Source organism: Cardiocondyla obscurior, linkage group LG18 (assembly GCF_019399895.1).
Source record: "Cardiocondyla obscurior isolate alpha-2009 linkage group LG18, Cobs3.1, whole genome shotgun sequence".
NCBI classification, from domain to species: Eukaryota; Metazoa; Arthropoda; class Insecta; order Hymenoptera; family Formicidae; genus Cardiocondyla; species Cardiocondyla obscurior.
In genome coordinates this window covers 2,508,642-2,531,273 of record NC_091881.1, presented here as the reverse complement: position 1 = coordinate 2,531,273, position 22,632 = coordinate 2,508,642, and the positions used below count along the sequence as shown (strand labels likewise).

General features: G+C 44.4%; 2 protein-coding genes, 1 long non-coding RNA gene and 1 pseudogene across 3 annotated transcripts in view; 1 reads left to right on the top strand and 3 right to left on the bottom strand.

Annotated features, from left to right (window-relative positions):
• The window catches only part of LOC139109492 (protein pangolin, isoforms A/H/I/S), a 54,597-nt gene extending 36,412 nt beyond the window's left edge, over positions 1-18,185 (bottom strand). Inside the window, exons 1-2 of the mRNA XM_070668586.1 lie at positions 16,796-18,185; positions 16,530-16,605 (exon numbers count right to left, since the gene is read on the bottom strand). Coding sequence (XP_070524687.1) covers positions 16,530-16,605; positions 16,796-16,945 — 226 coding nt within the window. The 5' untranslated portion in view covers positions 16,946-18,185. The remainder of the gene's footprint in view (positions 1-16,529; positions 16,606-16,795) is intronic.
• A 2,801-nt stretch (positions 18,186-20,986) lies between these two features.
• LOC139109526 (uncharacterized) overlaps positions 20,987-22,632 on the top strand; it is a 44,282-nt gene continuing 42,636 nt past the window's right edge. The window contains exons 1-2 of the long non-coding RNA XR_011546843.1: positions 20,987-21,104; positions 21,224-21,272. This is a non-coding gene — a long non-coding RNA (uncharacterized lncRNA). The remainder of the gene's footprint in view (positions 21,105-21,223; positions 21,273-22,632) is intronic.
• On the bottom strand, positions 21,529-21,989 carry LOC139109524 (uncharacterized). The gene is made up of 2 exons (XM_070668639.1): positions 21,881-21,989; positions 21,529-21,780 (listed from the first exon to the last, which is right to left on the bottom strand). Exons 1-2 carry the CDS (start codon positions 21,987-21,989, stop codon positions 21,617-21,619), a joined length of 273 nt encoding a protein of 90 aa, XP_070524740.1. The 3' UTR covers positions 21,529-21,616.
• Positions 22,011-22,588, bottom strand: LOC139109843 (uncharacterized; annotated as a pseudogene).

Genomic DNA, 22,632 nt, shown 5'->3' with positions numbered 1-22,632 from the left:
TTTTTAAGGTTTATCTCATACATTTTCAATAAAAGATTCGAGACGATGTCTCGAAGATTCATAGGCCGCATTCCGGCAAATGGTCCGGAAATGCTGCGAGGAGACTGTATAAAAGCGAGCAGAAAGGAACCGCTTGTTTAGCGCGTTTAACTGTAACTTCCAGCCGCGTTCCTCTCGCATTCACTCGCCATCGAATGCATATCCTGAGCGCACATGTGCGCCACACTCCTCGCGCCCAAAGTTTATTGCCAGCTCCCGTCTGCCTCTCCGCTGTTCCCTCCACCCTCCCTTTTTCCCGTCCGCCCTTTCCATCACGATCGGCGTGTCTCCTCCCTCGCCCGCGCGGCCCTCCCTTGCGCATTCTATCGGTCTTCCAACCGGAGCTGTACCAATTCAAAGTTCGTACGCTCCCGAGTCCTCTCTTTCGCTCCCTCGTCTCACCCCGTTCTCTCCCGCGGGTTTGTTTATCTCGCAGTCTTGTTGGAATAATATCCCGGCAAGGTAATTATAGATACCCGGGGCCTCACAATGCGACGCCCGACACACGTTTACATCCCGAAGGCGAGCACCCGCGAATATTTCTCGGTACTGATATACCCGCCTGGCGGCAGCTGACAATGGAAGTCGCAAACACCCGATAAAAAAAACTCCCACCTCGGCTTCTTTCGCGGGCAGACGAGGGCTATCCTGATCGAAATTCTACCGGCGCGGCGCGATTAGTATAAATAATGCAGACGACACTCCGTTTGTTTAACAGGGCGAAAAATTTGCAGCTCGAAACTTTAGATCTAATTTCAAACTTAAATTACGTAAATTTACGCGTCGAGCTTGGGGCGCAGGTGAGAAATCGTGCAGAGATGAGGGAGGGGAGAGGGAGAGAGAGGAAGAAGAGACGTTAATTTACGAAACACGTAACGCTCGCGATTCTCAAGCAGTATCATCGAGTTATCTCCGATTCCACGTCGATGGTTCTTGGAAAGACCCGTCAGAACATAGAAACCAAAGAGCGGAAGCCGTGAAGAGATTATTACTAGGCTCGGTATCTCCGAAGCGCCCTCGATCTCCCGCCGAGTGCTCGCGGGCATTGTTTATGCTTGGGAATCGTTTTTGTTTGACGAAAAGCGACGAGGTTTCTTTCCGTTTCACGTACATCTCCGCAAACAAAGTCTGTCAAATATCTCGGGCTCGCGTACTCGCGTCGACTATAACGACGGCAAGTAAAACCGACAAAAGTTGAGTTCTACTTCAATATGCGACATCATTGCACAAGAAATAATATTTCAGAGAAATATTCTTTCAGCCGCCTAACCGCTCGTGTCAAAAGTCCGCGGAAAGTGAATAATAAAAAATGACAAGGTATCGCGTAAAATTGTGTAATTGCTATTTAACATTACGATAAGAAGGAGAAAAAAAAAAATATTGAAAGGAGAGTAGAAATCGAAATCGTTGCCACCAATTATCTCTTGCGTTATGCTCAACCTCGCGAGCGATGATCGATAAAAACCTAGCTCTCGCACCGCCTAATCCGGAGATGAGAGGATGCGGCAATTATGGACTTCTTCCAAATTCGAGTTTCAAATCACAGCCGAATAAGAGTTAAAAAGGACACGAGAGCGAAAGAGCGTGCTGTTAATACCATTACGGATGAGCTTGTGTATACAGCTTGTTGTCGGTTGGTAAATTACTATAATTGTGAAGTTCCGGCGATTTTTAGATTAGCTCTGGTCCATCAACGGTATATACCTATACCGAACCTGCCGACACTGCTCAGCGATTCTCAACTCGATGTAATATATCATATTATAGATAGATAAAAAAATAAAACGCGTTAAATTGATTGAGTCACATGTTGAGCTCGCGTCAACTTTTACTTTTATAAATTTAGATAAACGTTAAAAAAAGAAGTAAAAAAAGAAAAGGACTGAATTTGCAGGGCAATACAAAAATCGGATAATTATAAATATACATTTATTTCGAAATACAGAAAAGTACATTATAACGCTTTAATCTTTAGAAAGAAACTTGGAATAAAAAAGGGGAACATAATAAGACATTCCCGAAAGGAAACACGAATCTTCGATTAAAATCGCGCGAAGGTCTTGTTATATGACGCGTCGCGTAAACGAGTCTCTCTTTCTCGATTAATTAATATAGCTGATTAAGCCGAATTAAAAACACACCATTCAACCTGGCAATTAACCCAAATTAATGGCGCCAATAATGCGCGACCGTCGTCATGTAATAGCATCACGCTTGGCAAAAGAAACCATACAATTATTTTCAGTCGCCCTCGAATTCGAAAGTAAAACTCCACCGGCGATTATTACACGAATTAATTCCAAAAGTAAATATATCGGAAACATGATTTTTTTTTCTCTCGTTTCGCTGTACACGCGTACATTCAAGCTGCTTCGCTTCACGAAGAAGTAATCCGGTTTAAATCTGTGACGGCCAAGAGTCACGGTTAAAAAAGATTTTTACATGTCAGTCTATTCTAAAGAGACAATTTTCTGTCAGCTAAAATTGTACATGTCTTTTAAATATATTTTATGATTTAGAGTCTACCCTCGATAGACTCTACAGGAGGGCTTTATTCTCCTCTTTTCTCTTCTCTCCGTAAAATAAAAAGATGTAAAGAAAACTATAGAATGTCAGAGGAATTTTAGAAAGTTTTGTAAAATGTCTCTGTAAAAATCTCTTACTGTACGACCTAATTATCGTTAGTCACAGGTACACAATATCTTTAAAGAAAAGCTTGAGCCGGTCATACAACGGACACACTGCTTTCAATTATTTTATTGTAATTCGATTACTCGACAGAAAATCGAAAAATTAAATTATTATAAATTTTATTTTCATTATTTATATTAAAATAATTTTTCCAGAAAGTTTGAAGTGTTGAAAATTAATAATAAAGCAACAAACTAAGATTGAAAGACTTTACTTCGCTACAGCTGCATATAAAAGAATTTATGGCTTTTTTCAAAAATTCCATGTTTTACAAATTCTTTGTTCCAGAATACAAAGAACATTTCTGTAACGTACAAAAATAGCAAAACGATGTGGCGTATATTTAACGATCTTCTGTGCGGGAGCTCAAAAATTAGGGACCGGGCAAAATATTGAGAAATTTAGGACTTTAAGCATTGTGCCATAAGTATCAGTATGTATAGTTAAAGCACGTTCCTTGAAGCTTTCTTAGAAAAATCTAAATTTTGTATTTTCGTATTTAACAAAGAAATGATACGTCAAAAAAGAAGGTAGAAGAAAAGACGCAGAATTAATAAAAAGTATAAAAGCATACAGCATTACGTTAGTTAGTTAAAAAGAGCGAATCTCAAGCTTATCTCTTTTCTTCTTTTTCTTTTTTTTTTTCTACGACTCACTTGCAAATCTCTCTCTCTCTCTCTCTCTCTCTCTCTAATTTCACTCGTATCCGAGATTATTCACAATTATTAAAAGTACTGTAACTAAAGTAGCTAAAGTAAGAGAAAAGAAATTACATTCCTCAAATACGAATTTTTGTTATTGCGCACGGTATACGAAACATTCAGCGGGCGAGTTGACCAGAGGTCACAAGTCGGGCCTCGACGAGAGACGGGTCCTCGCTCACACCGAGATACAGAGGAAGAAGGGGGTGGGAGGGAGCGAGATCTCAGCGTGGAGAAGAAAAGAGGCCCCGAGGCGAAACCTACTGCCGGGGGCTTCGGCCAGGCACACGTAGGTAGTTTTGACTCGGCGCGGCGCGGGCTTCGCGCGGCAGGGCCCGTGCGCGAAGGAAAGCAACAAGAGGAGAGGTAAAAGACGAAACGAGGAGGTAGAAAAGACGCAAAAGAAGGAAAGAGAAAGATCGAGTCTGCCTGACCGCCGCCTGGCTGGCTGCTCGACCGCGCGGTTCTTCGTCTCGCTCTTTCCTCCGCTCTCCCCAACTTTTTTTTCCCCTCTCTTTCTTTCTCTAACTTTTTCTCTTGCTCCCTTGCCGGCTCGTCTCGTCTCGTAACAAGAGACGGCGCGGACAATGGGTGCTGGTACCAGCGCGCCTTCGGCCAAGGCTGCCACACGGCCTCGCTCGGAGTGGTCTGAAAACACTAACGCTGCTCACCGAAATTGTCGAATACCGCCGCGTTACGCCCGTCGTAATTATTGCCACTCTCGTTTCTTCGACAATCTTAGCGGTATTTTGTAATAAGAGTACATTCGCATGGGATTTTTACCCGCGTTCGGATCTAAAAAGCATGTTAGAACAGTCGCTAAGCGGTCGCGTACACGTTTACGTGTACTTAATAATTTTTATCAATTCTAACGAAACTGCGATCCACGGTCGAGAAATATTTTCAAGTACACCGAGAGAATTTTGTTTGATATCGTATCGATTTGATTTTACGTTTTCCACTGCCATTTATCTAGCGGGGGTCGAAAGAAATTAACAAAGGGTACCTTTGGTATTTTACACGAGTCCTTATCGCGATCCAGATAATAAGTAGCTCGATCATTGCGGAGACTTAGAGCATACTTGTCACGGAGACACGAGAAAACGAGTCGTTCCGCCCGCAGCCCGAGGTTCTTACGACGGTAATGGGGCGAGATAAAGCCGAGATAAAACCAGGCATGCCTCGAGAAGAAAGCGAGAGTCTGCGATAACCATACGCCGGGAGAACGAGAGTGGCTGTTATTGCCCAGCGATGAGTTTTTAATCGGCTGAGATCTCTTTGGACACTCGACCGATCAAAGAATTACAGAGGAGCACGTTGAGGCTAAGATTTTTCCCTCCCAACGTTCGCGGTTCCGTCGCGAGCTCCGTTCCTCTCCGAGAAGCGTAAAGTTCCGTTTCAGTGACTGGTTTAATCGTTCCATAATTTTAATAAGGCAACATTCGAGAAATAATTATAAGGCGTACTGTTCGGAAAACATTAAGCTCTCTCAAGTGCTAGTGCTCTCGATTGCATTCTCCTTTTTTTTTATTTTTATTTTTTTTTCTCAATAAATTATTAAACCCTGAGTAACCGCAAAGCTATTTGTACTTTTGCAACTTAAAATTTTAGAGTACTTTTTCCCTATAAAAAAATATATTTTTTCTACAAAATTGCGGTGTTCCGTTATTGACTAACGGACAATATTCGAAGAACTTTGCCGTCAGCTGAGAATTTCAATACTGCTGCTCCCGGCTTATTCTAGATTTTAGTTTCTATGACAGCGCACGGCACGTACATTGACGATAATTAACTAACAGAAAAAAATCTCTCTACCTGTGCACTACCTGTACGTAATCTATGGGCTATTCAGGGCCGAGCAAAATACTGTCTGGAATCCCTGTATCGTATTAAGGTGGCGTACCACTGGCGCGGGCAGACCTAACGCGCTTCGACGCCTTGTCGATCGTTTCCCTTCAACAATACGTCTCTTAAATGTAAGCGCATTCTTCGAGATACTGCGCTCACGCAGGTAGTGAGCGATGCAGTTTTGACAGGTTTCGGAAGTGATGGAGGTCGCTGACAAGGACCGATTTCTACGGGCCATTATGTTCGTTTCCGAGAAAAAGCGCGCCCACATAGAAGAGGAAAACATTTATTACCCCACCGTCCCAGATACGTTCCCCCGAACAAATAAACAGCTTAGAGCGGCCGCGAATAAATGTTGTTGAATAAATTAAAGTATCCAGTGGACGGTGGCGTTTCGTACCGCCACAGGCGGGATAAAAATTTGGCCGATGTGATGTGAAATCGACAGTGAACGGTGCGCCGTTCGCGAACATTTCTATATATGACGCGAAACACGTGGACAAGTTCTCGTTTAACCGAGAGTCGGCGCTAGAACGGACCCGGCGATATTTTACAGGAAAAAAATAAACGAATTCCACGCTGGAATTCCCGGGACGCGCGCGTGATATTTCAGTCCAACGACCTGCTCCTCCTTCCGGGAAAGCGATACACCGAAACTTCTCTTCGCGCCTGTAGCGTAAACTCGACGCGTAACTTTTGATAGTTGGCGCAGTCAGAGATTAACGCGAGATTAATCTATAACCTGTCAAAGATAAATTGCAAATAAAGAGGGAAAAAAAAGATTAAAAAAAAAGAAGAAAAAAAGAACAACTAGATTCTATAAAACTTGGCGTTCTCTAGTTCAAACGATGACATAGTAACATCGCACACAGTTCTTCGTAAACCCTGGCGATATACCGAGGCCAGAGGCCTACGGCCCTGCGTTCTTGGCCTCGGGCTCTGGCCCGTTGAGGGCCGCGAGATGGAAAGAAGATGCCCCACCGGGTCCAGAGATCGCTCGCTCAATGGAGGGGACAAGGAGACACGCGCGCACCCACTCGTCCAGCATACAGGGCGTCTCTAATCGACTTCACCTATTCTAACGGTGCAATTTTTTTTATTGCCAAGTAGTTAAAGAAACTAATGTTCAGGAAAAAAAAAGAATGAAAAAGAAAAGCAATTATTATTACTTTCAATTCGAGAAAGATATATAAGTATCCAAAGTCGTAATCTTTTTATCTATAAAAAATACCTCCGGCCTTATTCTGCTTAGTATCTGTTCTTTTTCATTTGATATGATCGTTACCTTCTTAACGCGATGTGCAATTCACGGCGAAGTGCGTAACTGACAATCAATGAAAATGCGAGAAAACACGGTGACGTCCAAATACGCAGAGAGGAGCTTTATATCGCGCAAGGATAACAAGGTGATAAAGTCTCAAATTAGGCGTGTTCGCAGACTTCGGAGATGAGCGCACGGTTTCGCGTGGGTGTCGCAGAAAAGGTCGAGAAGCATAAAAAAAATACGCTAACGAATCAACTTTTGCGTTACTGTCAGATATGTAATTTTAAGAAATTTTTTTTTATATCGTATTAAATCAGCGTAATAGGAGAGTGGTTCGATGGTCTATTACGAATCGCGACAATAATTGACACTGAAACGTGAAAGATTAAAAATATAAAATAAACAGCTTTTACGCGTGTATTTTTCGGATGCGTAATTTCTACTAGAATATATTTTTAATCTAACTTAACCACAAACCGTTTTCTCGTTATAAATATTAGCCCGATGAGCTCATCGTTATATTCTACACGTCATTACGGTGTTATCAGAAAAAAAAAAAATTAAAATAATGATAATCATCATAAAATGACATATTAGAATAATAGAAACAATTAATTATCTCGCAAGATTCCGTAATGCCTCGCGAGAAACGTCAAGTCAATTATATATTACACGGGTATTAATGTGCGACTGGAAAATCGCAATCAGATCTTTGTCAACGATCTGACGTATCACATTACGACAGTTTGACCCGATTAATTCAGAAAACGATAATCGGGCGCAACTCGCGTTTTCTTTATTGTAAAAGAGGGGACAAAAACTGTGTAAAAAAAAAAAAAAAAAAGCAGCATCAATCGGTAATAATATCGTGGGCATGGTGCACTATCTTGGTGAGAGATAAGATTAGCGTATCTATAAGCGGAGAGTCGACGCGCGGCGAGCGCGCGCAAAAGGCTCTTTAGAGCCACGGCGGCGATAACTATGGCTTGAGCCGTGACTAATAATCTCCGCGAGGTTTCTTCGTGCACGATAATTAATTTCCCAGATCGTTGATCAGCGATCGGGGCTTTTCTTTTTCGCGCGTAAGCTATTTTTACGCCGAGTCCCAGGCGCCGCGTGGGAGTAAAGGGCGCAGCGATGTGCATCGCGGAAACTTTTTAATTCCATAAAATCGCCGCCGAGGAATCTCGGAATCTCGTTCTCCTCGCGCGCGAGGCACCGAAAGAAGACAAGGGGGGGAAAAAAAAAAAAAAAAATAATAAAAAAAAGAAGCACTAATAATAACGGCGACGACGACGATGACGGCGGTGACAAAAGAAAAGTACGAGGTATCCTTACGAGATTATCGAAAGTAATACGCATATGCGTCCTGCGCTCGAGAGACTGAAAGGACTAAAAGCGTCGGGAAGTAGTGAAGATCGTGTCCACACTTGAGTATCTCTTGGAACTTTCTTTGACGAGTATATAAAAGCTTTTCCCGTCACGCTAAGACGAGCGAAAATCGCGACGAAGTGCAATCGCTAACCCGCGCACGGGAACGAATCGTAGGTATAAATTAATATGACGACAAAAGTAATCGAAAGTAACGATCGGTTTAAAAAATCCGATAAATTGCACCGATACAAATATTTTGCGCTCTGTCCTTTTGATGAGCTAAACGAGAGGAATTTGCTCGTCGTTGACGCACGCTGTAATTTTTCATGGTCGCGGTACGGCGGGGACGAGGCAATTAAAAAAGAGCGAATTGTCGCGAGCGTAATGGGCTACCTTCGAGGTCTCTCGACGGTTAATTTGCATGACTAAAGTTAAGCCTTTGAAAGGTCCGCGTCCGATACAACATTGACCACCGGGGAGGAGGAAGAGGAGAGGCACGGTCCCCTCAGTGACTGCGTCTCTTGCCACGTGTGCACCACTATGGTACTTGCAGGTTACGCTCGCGTCCGAAGAAAGGAACGACGCGGAGGAAGAATGTTGGGAAAACAAGAAGAGAAGACACGCGGTAAGAAAGGCAGACAAGGAGGGACAGAGAGGGAGTGGAGGCTGTTACACGCCGTCGTGCACCCAAGTAGCAAGTGTCAGCTTCGTCGGTTACGCCCATATAAATCCTTAGTTACCTAGTCGCTTTACGAGATACAATTATTTACGAAGACCGGCCGGCTACCTTATTTAGCCTTAGTTAACTCACCGGTGGATATCGCGAAGCGGATTAATCGGCCCGCCTTGCTTATCTCCGATTTCTCTCTTTCCCTGCGCCTATCATTCCGCCTTTATCATGAGGGTGAAACGAGATTAGCAAAACTTCTTTCGCGAATTAATCAATGGACATGGGTAATAAATATTCTCTTTCCAGCACTGTAAAAAGTACTGTCAATACTTAAAAAATGTAACGAGAAATTATCTCACGTTTGCTTACGCGGTATTCGACTCGACTCTTACAACTTTCTGAAAAATTTAACACTTTCGAAATTTATTACATTTTCCTTTTAGCATATGACGATTTCGGGGCCACGCGACACGTTAATTACGTAATAGTGGAAGTCTTTCAAATGGGAACCGAACGTTCGTGCTTCGGTGTGCTACGGTCAGTGCAATATTTACCATGCGGTCAATGCGTCGGTCAACCGAAGATAATTGCAATTAATTAGGCAAGGCGGAACGTGCACGGACAGGAAAATCCCGAACAATAAGGAATCCTATTTCTACTCTGCTCCTTCTTTTCTTTTTTTCTTTTTTCTTCTCTATCTCTAAATACTATACGTGCACCTCTTCGAAATCGCCGCTTGTAAATCATTCTCGCCGCTTAACCTGACATTAGCGTGACAGGCTGCTATCCCGGTTTCGGTCGCCTTGGCATATGGTTAGCAGATGCCATCGCTGCCACAAGCGTTCTTTTTTTAATTAAACGCTTCGGCAGATAAATTTTCACGTGCAAATATCCCACTGTTAGAAGCAACCTTTCGGAGGTTGCAACGTTCGAGCGCGGTCGATCTCGGCCTCCTTTAAAATCGCGAACGGTCACGTCGGATTGTAAATTTTTTTTTTTTTTTTTTTTATCAGCTATTCTATTTGTGCATCGAGAACGCGGAGCGCGAAAACCGAATCAGCAACGGAGTGCGAAACGGAGTAATGCATAAGTCGTTTGCTCCCTAGAGCCTAAATAGCCTCCGCTAGCAGCAGCGGTGGCGAGTAAGGGCCGAGTTTCGAAAGCCGGACTAGCTGCTCTAAACAAAGAGCTTTACGACCATATTTATAGTTGTCGTAAAACACTACGCAGATTGCTAACCTTCGGCTCGCACGGACAGCCTCCTCTGCGCCTCCTCGTTTACCATCTTATCTTTTTTCCTGCTCTCTCTCTCCTTCTCTTTCTCTGCAGTCCATTTTCTTCGCGTCTCACTTCCTTATACGCTTTTCTTTCGTTCGTTATCACTTTACCTTTTTCAGTTTTCGTTTAACCTATTTCTTTTTTTTTTTTTTTCTTTTTCTTTTCTCAGGTACGAACAACTCGGGATTCAATAATGGTTCGATAATAGCGTTAATAATAACAGCGACGACGACGACGATCTCTTGGCGTTAATTGACTCGAAAATTGTACGGACCAATGACTTTGTTTGACGAAAATTGGTTCGACTGAACTCGGAGTTGGGCGGACAAACCTGAATCGTAACCGTACGAGTCTCGAAAGGAAAACCGGTATTTTGAGCGAGCACAGCTTATTAACATGCGTCCGCTTTTTCATTCTTTTGCCAGCCACGTTTTTCGGGATCCGCGCGACCTTCGTTAAAGCGTCGCGTCGAAAATGCATTTTAAGGGGCGGAAGCGCAAAATTCAGGAACGAGCACATGTAAGCTTACGTTAAGCCTCATTAGAGACACAGAAAAGGAACCGGGCGTTCAAACTTTTACATTTTAAAAAGAATTTTTGTCTCGGGAATAGAGTATTATTAGAGAGAAAAGAAAAAAAAAAAAAAAAAAACTATGCTTATATTATACATTCGTGCTTACGTAAAAAATAGAAAATATATATTAAAATATTTATCTATAGGCTTCTAGCATTCGTAAATGGCAATTAATACAACGCATATCTAATTTTACACATATTAATTATATTCGCTAGATCAAACTTTGTAGTGTGTTAACTGAATCCGCAAGATTATTAATCTCGCCCGGAGCGAAGCGCGATAAATGAGTCGTTTGCATTTACCTGCATTAATCTCGTCAAAGTACTCTGTAGGCGAACATTTCAGCGCGTTTATATACGATAGCATGCGTCACCAGGATCACGCTATTTTATTAAACGGCGGTTTACTCCTCTCGCGCGCGCGAACAAGGTATTTGCGTGTTTGTGTTCACGCAATGCAAACATCACGCTTTAAATAGGTATCGAAAGTAACACTCGTCGGCGTCAGCGCGTTCACTGCTCATTACTTATATTTCTGCATTTAATATTTTAAAATATTTCAATAATATAATTAACAAAGCAATTTAAAAACAAGATCGCGAAGCGAACTATTTTAATACTTGAAACATCGTCACATCTCATTCGATTTAAAAATAAAAAAAATATCTCTGTGCAATTTGTTTGTCAAAAATTCACATCGTTAATCAGCTTAGCGTCATGTATGTCGATTTTTATGCACGAATAAAACAAAAATCGATTTACCGAATGCTAAAACACGACGCGATGTATCGTGAAAAACCTGTGTAAGATCTGATATGCTGTTGTAACCGGTTAATTGCTACTTTAATTAATTTATTTTCCCCGCCCGAAAGTCCGAAAAGTACACAATAAGGATTGAATGGATTTTATTTCAATTTACGGTTTCTCCAACGGCATACGGCGGAGAGTTATCGTACTTTTTACAACGTCTGTCAACATTCACAAAATCTTGATAGTTTAATGCAACATATTTTCTGAGTCATTTTGTTCGCAATACGCGTACGTATCCGTTTCTGGGAAAGGCGTTTCGCAAGAAGAATTTGTTTAACCATTTATAAAGGAAGACGCGAGCACCACCGTGGGGTTTGGTACCCGAACCCATGGGGATAGGCACCATGGGCGGCGAATCGACGGAGCCTTCTCTCTCTTTCTCTCTCTCCCGCAACCTTTCTGAATGCAAGAAGTCCGGCAGGTAGGCTCGTTAGCGAACAGGTAGGTAGGTAAAGGCGAGTCAGGGTAGATGTATAATGCTGACTGTAGCCAGTGTGTATCTGTGCTCACATATCGGGTGTACCAACGGCATGCATCTTTATCCGTTCAGATTTTACGGCGAATTATCGGGCAGAAAATTACCGTATCAAGTTCTATTTATAAAAAAAAAAAAAAAAAAAAATGTACAATGTATTGTACTTTTCTTTTATTGTATTGTTAAAAAAACGACACGGTAAAGTTTGTTATATTATAAAGTGTTGCACGCTTTAATAATCTTTAACAGAGACGCACGATTTAAAAAAAAAGGTTCTATATTTAATTAAAAAGAAATAACAAAAGCGCCCAATTGCTATTTTGCATTATGTATTTACTTTTACATTACATACAGTTACATTACAGTACTTTTACATTACATATCTATATTGCACAAGTTTCAGCAATAATATTTCTAAAACTATAATAGTACGTATTATAAAACGTATCGAAATGTACGGGTGTAATTATCTTTTCTTCGATTTCTCCGTCAAAATGTCTATCATCTCGTTATCACGGTAATTGAAAACGCGGGAGAAATTCGCGGATACTTTGATATACCCGGTATATACCGCAGAGCGTAAGAAATGGGTGGGTTAGCTCCGAGAAGAGACGAAGTAAGAGAAGAGAAAAGGAAGGATACCGAAGGAACGAGAGTGAAAGAGCCGTGGCGAGATGCCACGGAGAATAAGTGAGCGAGCGAGCGAGTGAATGAGGGAGCGAGAGAATCTTATGAACGATATAAGGAAGGCGTGAAGAAGAGAGTAAGAAAGAATGAACGAGAAAGAGAGAGAAAAAAGAGAACTCGCTTGGGTGCCATGTGCATTGGTGAGGATACACATCGTACGGTTCGGAGGGAAGGTATTCGGGCAAGTTCAGGGTGATGCAGCAGCAGGATTTCTCTTCTCGTTGTGCCTCTCTCTGCCTCTTTATTCTCTCGCTCTCGCGTCATCTCATTTCTTCACCTCTTCTTCGCGAAGAGAAGTCCTCTCCTCCCTTTCTCGCTCTTTCTCTCTTGTTTCCTTTCTTTTCGTCACGACTTCGCGTTCGCCCGTTGGGACTGCTCGCTTCGTTTTTCGTCTCTGGGGATAAGCCTATAATGTGCTTGAGGCGATCTAGGCGCCCGACCGCCTACACGCGAACTCGTCAATTACTTCGCACAACGAGACACATCGTTCCTAACTCTCTCCCCTGCCTCTCACTACTGTCTCACTTCTTATTCTTTTTTTTTTTTTTTTTTTTATTCTCTCCGATCTTCGAAGCGCGATGCATTGCGTGTATCCGCGGAACGCAATCCGGACGCGGAGGCGGGTTTCCGAGCTGCAACGAGGTATGTGTATCGAAAGGCGCGCTTTCCCGAATGCCCACGTACGTGTCACCGGAAAAATTTGCGTGCAAACGCGTGGGTATCGCGGTGGGTATTACACGCGTATGTCACACCGACAATGGGGCAAAACAGTATCAGCTGCATTTTATATTTACGTGCTTTTACGTCAAATGTAACTAAATTTGATTTGTTAAAAGATCATCAAAAGAAAACTACTGCAAACATATTGCAAAACGCCAGCTGCGTATAACTTTCATAAAAAAAAAAAAAGAAAAAAAAAATTTTTACGATTAAACCAGAGGACCTTTGGTCTTGCCAGTATTATATTTTTGTGTGTATTGCATTTCAGCGCGCTAACTTCGCATACACGCGGAAAATAAAGCTTGTACGGGATATTTCGCGACCGTTTCAGCGCAAACTACCACGCGAATCGCATCATACGTTCAAATTTACGTCGTAGTGTTTACGTTCGCCTGGCGAAGTCAACTTGCGGCAAAAATTCTAGTAGCTAGTTTGGCCACTATTCTCGCCCGCGCATACACGAGATTTTATTTCGCGTGTATTTTACACCACTGATTTTTATTTAGACCGACTCGTAAGTTGTCGATATTCATTCGTAGGGCATAACTTTAAGTTCGACGAAAAACATCTTCTCCAAGTGGTGAGAACTTGGAATAATATAATAATAATATTAATTCGACAATCAATAAAAAATTTTTTTATTGCGATTTTTTCCGTATACAAGTTTGATTTCCAAGTTATAATTAAAAAAAAAAAAAAAAAGAAACAAGATTTAATATAAACGTTGTGTATTATACTGTTTCACCTGCATGTGAATTCGAGAAGTGAATTGCGTTACGTTAAAAATGACGTCAGAATGCGTCGCGCTACACGCAGTCTCGACTTTCTCGGCATATCTGAATAACTAGTTTTCATGCAGACAAGTGACAAAAAAGAAAAAAAAAAAAAAAAAAAAATGAAAAAAAAAGGAACACGTGAAGCGGCTCTAGTGAAGTCGGCCGATGCCAAGATTAATTCCGCTTGAGCCTCACGCGCGGCCTTCCTCGAAGAGCCATAATTAACCACTTAAGCGATTACAACGGATCCCGACGTAACGTTTTACACGTTTTCTGACGGTGGAGTGCAACGGATCCTTCTCTCTTTCTCCTTAGCGTTCGCACGTATCTCGTACACGGATAAAACGAAAATGAGCGCGACGACAGACTCTAGTCAATGGGAACTGTAAATCTCTGCGGGGCAGTACATATAATTGGCGAACGCGAAGTTCGTTGCGCGACTTACAGCCATAAAAATCTATTTTGCCGAATTGTTTATTGAAAAAGCCGTAAGACGTGAAATAATTTTAACAAGTCAAATTCCTGATTGCTCGATAATCACGCTTCTCAGAATCCGTAGCTCGACATTTCGAACGCCGGAAGTGGCGGAAGACATAAGGCCACGTTAAGTCATTAAAATGTTTTGGCAACAGCGTGACAGCACGCGCGGTAGCGAGACATCGATTTGTCAGTGACAAAATCTGGCAGGGAAGAAGAAGAACTGGCCAACGAGACCGGCAGGCACACACGTCATTGTATACGTTACTCCGACACGTCGGTGCGATTTGTTCTGAATGAATATGTCACTCTCAAGATGCCATTAGACTTCTTTTTTACAACTGACAAATTAACGTGGACTTCTAAATTTATAAAGATAAAAAGAAAAAAAAAAGCATTGCAATGGTAGGGCAGGCCTACGACTGAAAAGAAAAAAAGAAAAAAAAATTTAGTTTCTCACCGTAATACTTTTCCTTTCTTAAAAAAAAAATACAGCGAAGTTACACACGTTGCATATTCAAGTTTACTACCGCATTGCTTGCATTAATTGAGTTCTTATACGAGGTACTTAGCGTTATCGCGCTTATTTCGCGGCCGATATTGATCCCCACAAAGATCGCTCTCGTTAGCTATAATTAATACCACCCGCATAGTTTTTAAATATTAAATCTCTAACGAGTTTCTTGCTTGTTTGTTTCAGAACGTAAGTGTCTACGCTCAGCGTCTAAAGATGAACATAAATATTCAATATCTACGCACGGAGTGAAACAATTGCCGGCGATAAGAAGCGAGATAACGCCGAGGCGATAGACCTTTTTTTTATTTTTTTTGCTCGCGCATGCGACAAATTTGACGCAATCGTGCCGCTAGTCGGCTCGTTTCCACACCTCTTACGTTCCTACGATCATCGCCCGCACAACAATCGACCACGTTTCGGCGACGACCCTTAGGAGAAGGTGGAAGGAACGCGATTCGAGAACGTCTTACAAAGTAGCTTTTATTGACGTCGTGCCAATAAGAGAGCAACGTGACGTATCGCTCTGCCCGTCTTTCTCTCACTCTCTCTCTTTCTCTCTCGCTCGCTTTCTCTCGCGCGTTGAATTGTCTAAGTGTCGTTGTCGACGCCTCCGGCGTTCGCGATTATTGCGACGGGAGAGTGTGGGCAATAAGGCCGCCGTCGCCGACAGCGGCAACGACGGGGAAGAACCTTTCGAACGGTGACGAAGTGCGGCGTAATGCGGCGTAATAACGGGGAAATTAATAGGAGCGCCGAGAATCCGAGTCGCATATTTTCCTCGGCCGGCGCAGAGCGGCGCACACAGACGCGATTATCATCGGACCGTGAAAGCGGCTACGGGAGTAGGCGCACTTATCGCGCCGCGATCGATTTCAAATGACGTTAATCTAAGCGGCGAAGGATACCCGGCGCGGCGTTACGTCGTCGGTCTGAAAACCCAGAACGCGGGCACCATTAGGAAATGTCGCGCCGCGTCGGTAGTTCATTATTTAATTCCTCCGCGCGATCAATCGCCGGCGAACTATGGCAGCCTCGCCGTTCCCGAGGTCTACTTACATGGAACCGCTTCTAACGGCGGCCGCGTTTCTGACGCGATATGGATTATCAACTACGCGAGTGTCGTGCCGGGGCGTTTCTGCGACACGTTGATTACCGCCGCCCGCGAGCGAGAACGAATCTTTTTTTTTTTCGGTGAAGATCCGACCGCACGGTTGAAAATTGAAGCTGCGTCGCAGCCTGGTGCACGGGTGCTCTCGCTTACGCGTTACTTCCATTGAAATAAACTTCCCAGCCAGCTGTTTACCGCGACGCAACGGAATGATGTATCGATCCCGCTGGCGGAATTACGGAGGGGCAGGCTGGGCGAATAATTAAACTCACGCGACACGCGCGAAATTGGCGTTGATACGATTTCCCGCGTCGCCGTTCGCGAATATCGAGAGCCGGCTCTATTTCTCTCTCTTTCCGCGACAGCAACAACCTATCGTCACTTTTTTTTTTTTTCCGCGCCAACATCGACAACCTTGTGCAAAGTCAGCATAGCGAGAGCGCCGAGGAGAACGAGCAAGAGGACGAGCCAACATGTATTGAAGATCAGATAAAAAGAAGAGAGAAGAAGTGGACTCACCGAAAACAGGACTGAGGTCGTTCCTCACCGTTTTCCCCGTCGTCGCATAGGTCCCACCAACGAGCGCGCCTTTTTCCTGCAACACACATATGCACGCACTTAATGCCTCGCGTCCGGCTACGGAAATCTTTCGAGGGGGAAGGAAGCAAGACGGGGAGGGAAGGTGTACGTAGAAGAATAACGTCGCGGTACACAAAGCACGGTGGAAAAAAAAAAAAAAAAAAAAAAGGGGGAAGAAAATGAATGGTCACCGAAACGGTCCGCACCTCGGACTCCGTGAGGTCGATGAGGTCGCTCTTGTCCTCGGTGAGATTCTCCGAGGACCTCTTCTCCTCCTCGCCCTCATCCTTGAAGACCTTGACCTCGTCTTCGCTGCCGAGATCGTCGCCGCCGCCGCTGCTGCTCACGTGCGGCATTATTGCGGGCACGCGAGCGACGGCCGCCGTCGTCTTTTCTGTTTCGTTCCGTGCGTCTCGCTAAGGCTCGTCTTCTTCAACGGTCCGGTGTCACTTGCGGCGAGGAGGATCAACGACTCCGAGCCGAGCTTGGTGCGTCGCCGCCGGCAGTGTAGACGAACGATGGCCGACGGCGCGGTGGGCTCGTGAGAACCGATCGCGATCGCGAAACACTGTTCACATACGACGCGGACGCGAGCGCACTGAACGCGCGTCGGTTACGGTCCGGGGTGAACGTTGCCGCGTGCGGGCGCGACCGCGGGCAACTTTGCAACATAGACACGTTCACTATCGACGCCGTCCAACGGTCGTCGGCCGGTTACGTCGCGCTGACAATCGAAGGCGACGAGGTTAGGCCGTGTCACTCGACCCGTTTCTTCACGATTCTCGGCTGACGCGGCACGAGTCAAAATGAAAACCGTGGCGACACTTGAGTCAGAGAACTGGGCGCGGAGGAGAGACGCGCGATGTCTCGCCGCGACGAGACGAGACGAGACGAGACGAGACGGCTAGGCGCTACTTCGAGTCGATCCCCGCACTTCGTCGCGACAACTTGGGCCGCGCTTTTCGCGCGTGAGTTTAATTTCCTGTCGCCGTCGAAGAGACTACGCGTGGGAAGGTCGCGGCTACTGCGGGAGTAGGAAAGGGAGGGAGAGGAGGAAGCGTGTAGCGCGAATAGAGAAAGAGACAGAGAAGCGTGAAGAAGAAAACGCGGCGCGGGCAGAGAGGTGTAGGTGGTGCACGGAAGGCAGGCCGTCACGTATTAATGCGCAGAGTTTACGACGAGAGCGCGAGGCGCGCGCGTTGTGTGCCTTGTTCCTCCACTCGCTCCCGGTTCTCTCTCCTCTCTCTCTCCCTCTTGGAGTTAGCTGCGGATGGACGTCTCCTCAGTGCGCGCACCGCGAGCCCGGCTTGCGCGTAGCGACGTACCCGCACAAAGACGGCGGCCACGATGTTTCAGCGAGCGCACGGCACTGCGATTCCGCCAACGGGCCCGTACGGCGAGCGCGACGCGCGACGAATGTTCCGGCACCACAGCACTGTCGTTTCTCCTGTCTCTGTAGACGATGCACGCGCCGGGCGGTCATCGTGCCCGTCCGGTCCGTAACAAGCAGTATTCGAGATTGCGTGTCGTTCCCGCGTATATCTGTACCTCACACCCCGGCTCCGTTATGTTCTCGGTACGATCTGCTTGGATGCTCGATGCCGACTGCCGGCGACGGTCAGCTCGGGCGGGCGGCTCTCCCACGCGCCGACCAATCACGACGCCGGATTCACCGCGGCGGTTTCCCTCGCCGTCGCGCCACCTCGCTCCCCCGCGATGCGGCGCTCAGCCAGTCATGGCAGGCAAAGCGGAGAGTCGACGTCGTTCGACGAAGCCCGAACTCTCCCGAATATCGTCCGGTGCTTCTTCCACCGCCGCCACCACCGTTGCTACTTCCACCAACGCGAACGTGTCGCCGGTGCCGTTGCCGTTGTCCTCTGTCGGAACTCCCGCCTGACGAAAGAATCGCTGCCTTACGTCGATGTGGCGATCCGTCTCAGGTCATGACGAATTAGTAGACTGTTGCGTCTGAGGTAAATGAATCAAACTGTCTGCGCTTCCAAAGACTGCACGATGAGCGAGCCCAACGGCTCGGCCGATCGCGCTCGTAAATGTCGCCGGTCGGTTACTGCATTTATTACTCGCCGGGCGAATCGTCGCTGATTTTTTTTTTTCCCCGCCGATCAACCGGCCGGCCGGACAATTTCCTTTTCTCTCATTTTGTAATATCTTATCGGATATCGAGCAACTTATCGTGCCGGAGCACCGTGAATATTTCGCGCAAGTAAAAATGGCGAGAATCATCGTAAATTTATTATCCGACCAGCGCGAGGCGACACTTACGTGAACCGAGCCGCGCTTGCCGTGCCATTAGGGCAGGTGCGCAAGTGATTTCTTTACGGTCGCGGAAGAACGTAGTAGTTTATGACGATTTATACATCCGCCATTGCTTACCGTAAACCAATTGCAGAGTTCAATTGATACATCGTCGAGTGACTCTTCTGATGTCATCGCGTACTCTATGCAAGCGGCCACGAAAGTTAACGTCGTTCTGGAAACTGAAGCCGGTCATCGACGAACGTAAGAAAATTATTTCACGTAAAATATCACGGCGACGCCGCAGTCTTTCTCATATCGTGCGATTCTAATAAACGGATCCACCGCGTTTATTTTTTATTGCTTTTTCGAAACAACCTACGCGCGCGATAAACAGCGCGGGATATTGTCATGCGTACGAATCCTCCTCTGTGTACTTTTACTCTACTCGTAATTCGTGGGGAGAGAGATCGCATTGCACGCGCCGCGCGTTTCGGATTTCTGAAAATTATGCGCCCGCGAGCGAGAGAGAAGGAGAGAAAGAGAGAGCGAAAATCCGGGGCAGCCGTGTTCCCTGTGACGGCGCGCAAAATCGAGGAAACATCGCGTATTTCCGACGGCTCTTCCGAAATTACGACGGTACTGCCGGATAGCGGTGCGTTGCAGCGCCGTTGAAACGTATACAAGACCTCCGACGTGCATGCGAATTTAATACGTCATGAAAGCATCTAAATTCGCATCGGCGATGAGAGGCCGCCTCCTCTCGCGCGGTTCCTCGCCGAGTTTTTCGACTCCCGGGTTTTTGTCCGCCGTTGTTCCTTTTCAGTCCGTCGTCGGGCGAAACGAAATTCCAACCGCGTCGTCCTTTGCGAGCGCAGCTTTTTCATATTTAATAAATTTTTAATTAGCCTCGTAAACTTTGCGAATGCAGAGCGGGGATTTGTCAAATGCGGCGGTCGTGTGATCAATGTGTGCTTAAAACTGACGCGTTCGAGGGCGCCCGATATATTCGTTCTGGACAACTTATGCATGTAATTGAACGTAACTTCGTTATCGCAGGTTGGAGTTCCAGTGAAGCTCCGTAATACTTCGCCTCTTGCGACGCAGACTTTTGTCATTTGTGTTATCACGGGAAATCCCACGAAACTGCTGTCCGGTTTCTACATACAGTATGTAATAAAGAATTAAATAAAAATACTGGAAACGAGTATAATGATAGCGAAATTGCGCGCTTTATGATGGGAGCTTGCCACCGTGCCGTGTGCCGTCGGGGAAAGAGCGTATATTTAGCAAATATACTTATCCGGCTTATAATTTATGCTCCGCAATATTTTTCGGCTGCATAATTCTCGGTCGCTGCAGCATCGCGAGTAGTACGCACGGCCATTTAGCAGCCGGATATATAGAGACGCGAACACGCGAAAGCCCCTCAGTTAAACACACATCGTAGTTGGAAAAATAAAAAATCTTTAATACCGCCGTGTGCTCGGAGGCACAGCGGCATTCGAGCGCTACGACGAAACGACCTGCGTTTACGCGCTACTGTAAATGTCGTTAATCACCGCATAATTCAGCCTTATCGGTAATAAATCTCGCGTGGCTGTTGCGAAATTATTCCTTAATGAAATCGAACAGGGTCCAGGCTCTTTAGAGTACCCGATGCCGTATGATTACGCCGTAAAACATTGAAATCCGTACATAGATCGAAAGACTTGCGTAAAATTAACAGTGCTAACGAAATAAGCAATAAAAATGTAGTTCTATCGGACAAAGTTTAATTAAATGGTCGACGGGAACCGCAACTGTAGATTCAGTGAGAATAACTGCAAAGAATTTTAACCGGTTCTGTAGCGACATCTGTACGATGTATCTGTTCTCTTTAGTACGCCAAGAAGATAAGATGGTTTGCTGACTTATCATTGTGTGCAAGACTACAGTGCATTTCACTTTTTAACTCTCATCCTGTGCAAAAACATTTGCTTTTATAGTTATACTGGACGTAAAACAGGCGTTAATTGTTTTAACTTGTAATCATCGTTTTCTGATAATATCTTAAACTTTTCGTTGCTTAAATGCTTTTGAAATAACACTTCTCAATGTAAGAGACTCAGTAGTTTTAATATAAAAATTCTTTGTTGCAGTTTTAGTGGTTTGTGAGTGTCCTGTGCATGGAAGAAAGGAATGACCAGACATCCAAGAAGTTCTGAGAGGAGGAGCAGGTCCAGGAAGGACATCAGGCATCAGCGGAGCAACCTTGAGGTAAGGCACTATTTATTGTTTGCACAAAATTAAATCTGTATTCATTTATTCAATTACTTTATTGTCTTGATAACGAGTGAGAATCTCTCTAATTTAAATGTTATGTTTGTATGTTACAGTCGTCGTAGCAACATTAATATCTACCTCCGCTTGTTGCGCATCGAATCGGTGAGTGAAACATTTTTTTTTACTTATTAAACGACGTCAGCAATACATTTTTAATTGCCGAATTTGTTCTTCTAAAAGCGAACAGTATAGACATCAGTTTTTTATCGTCAATTTATATATTTTTGTTCGTCAAGCTGTTACTGAAACGTAATATGGCGTTTGAGTTAAATATAATTTTAATTTTCTTTACTGTAAAAAACGGCGAAATGTATTGCTGATTATATTATCCGTGCTTATCGTTCTTGGAAGACGTCTTGGCGGCTAACTGAAGTAAAGCTTTCATTAATTGGGTGGGAATCTTAAGCGGCGATTCCGCAAAATGACTCATATCATGAAAATAATTTTCACGAGAGACCAACGTAATATTTGTGGGAATATCGTGTCTCAAGTGCAACTGCATTCTTAAGCGAGGATGTAGCCAATTGCCACGAAAAATTCGGCGTGACGTCACCCTCTCTAAATATGCGACAAACTCCGCTTGTTTCAGTAATCGACGTATATCTGCTCTATGATATACGATTATACGCGATAATTTTATTAATATATACCGATACTGAGTAATTCGGATTAACCTTAATCAATGTATTTTATCTCTTTCTCGAGACTTCGAAAGTCATTGACCGTTAGACCAATCATGAGATTAATCAAAACGATACAAGCGATAATAGTAAAGATAAAAAAATTTAATTCTGTCTGGTAGGAAGGTACCTTTGCCATCGTCTTAGGCCGGCTAAGTATTTACGTAAGAGTTACAGAAAACAAAGCGTCCCTTACATTCTCATATTTCTCCGAAGAATTATCGGTCGTTCGTACACAAGAGTCGAATATCTCCGTTAAAAAGACCAACGGTAGTGAAACGTGAGCGAATATAGCATCAGCGACGGTGACGCCAGTTTTCGGTAACACCCTTGCAAGCTGCTATACATATGAAAAGCCGTACGATTCATCTAAACGGTTAATGCAGAAATAAAAAATCGTATACAAATGTAGGATAGATAAGTTTTATCTCCCAAAGTCGTCAGTTATTTTTAAATTGCGGCGTGTAATATAGTCCACCCGGTCGCGCGTGTCAATGTTATCAGGTTGCATTGCATCCAGTAGAACCATTAATGTCTCAATACTTCCCGTACTTGCTATATGGAGGGCATGCTTCCGGAACTGTTGCACATCTGCCTTGCTTTACGTGATAGTACCTTCGTTGCCTCTGCGCAACCTAACATTGCTGCATGGTGCAAAGCGGTGTTACTTAGCGGATCATATTTATATTTTTGAAGTAACACTTTTAGATTCTTTTTTTTTCTTTTCTTTTTTTTTTTTTTTTACTTGTAAAAACAAGTTTGTAATCAGGTATAAGCATAAA

Bases quoted from the DNA above. Each gene is read 5' to 3' on its own strand.
- LOC139109524 (XM_070668639.1), bottom strand. From the start codon at position 21,989: ATGGCAAAGGTACCTTCCTACCAGACAGAATTAAATTTTTTTATCTTT. The intron at 21,781-21,880 runs GAAGTCTCGAGA...ATCGTATATCAT, and splicing joins TCTAACGGTCAATGACTTTC to AGAGCAGATATACGTCGATT.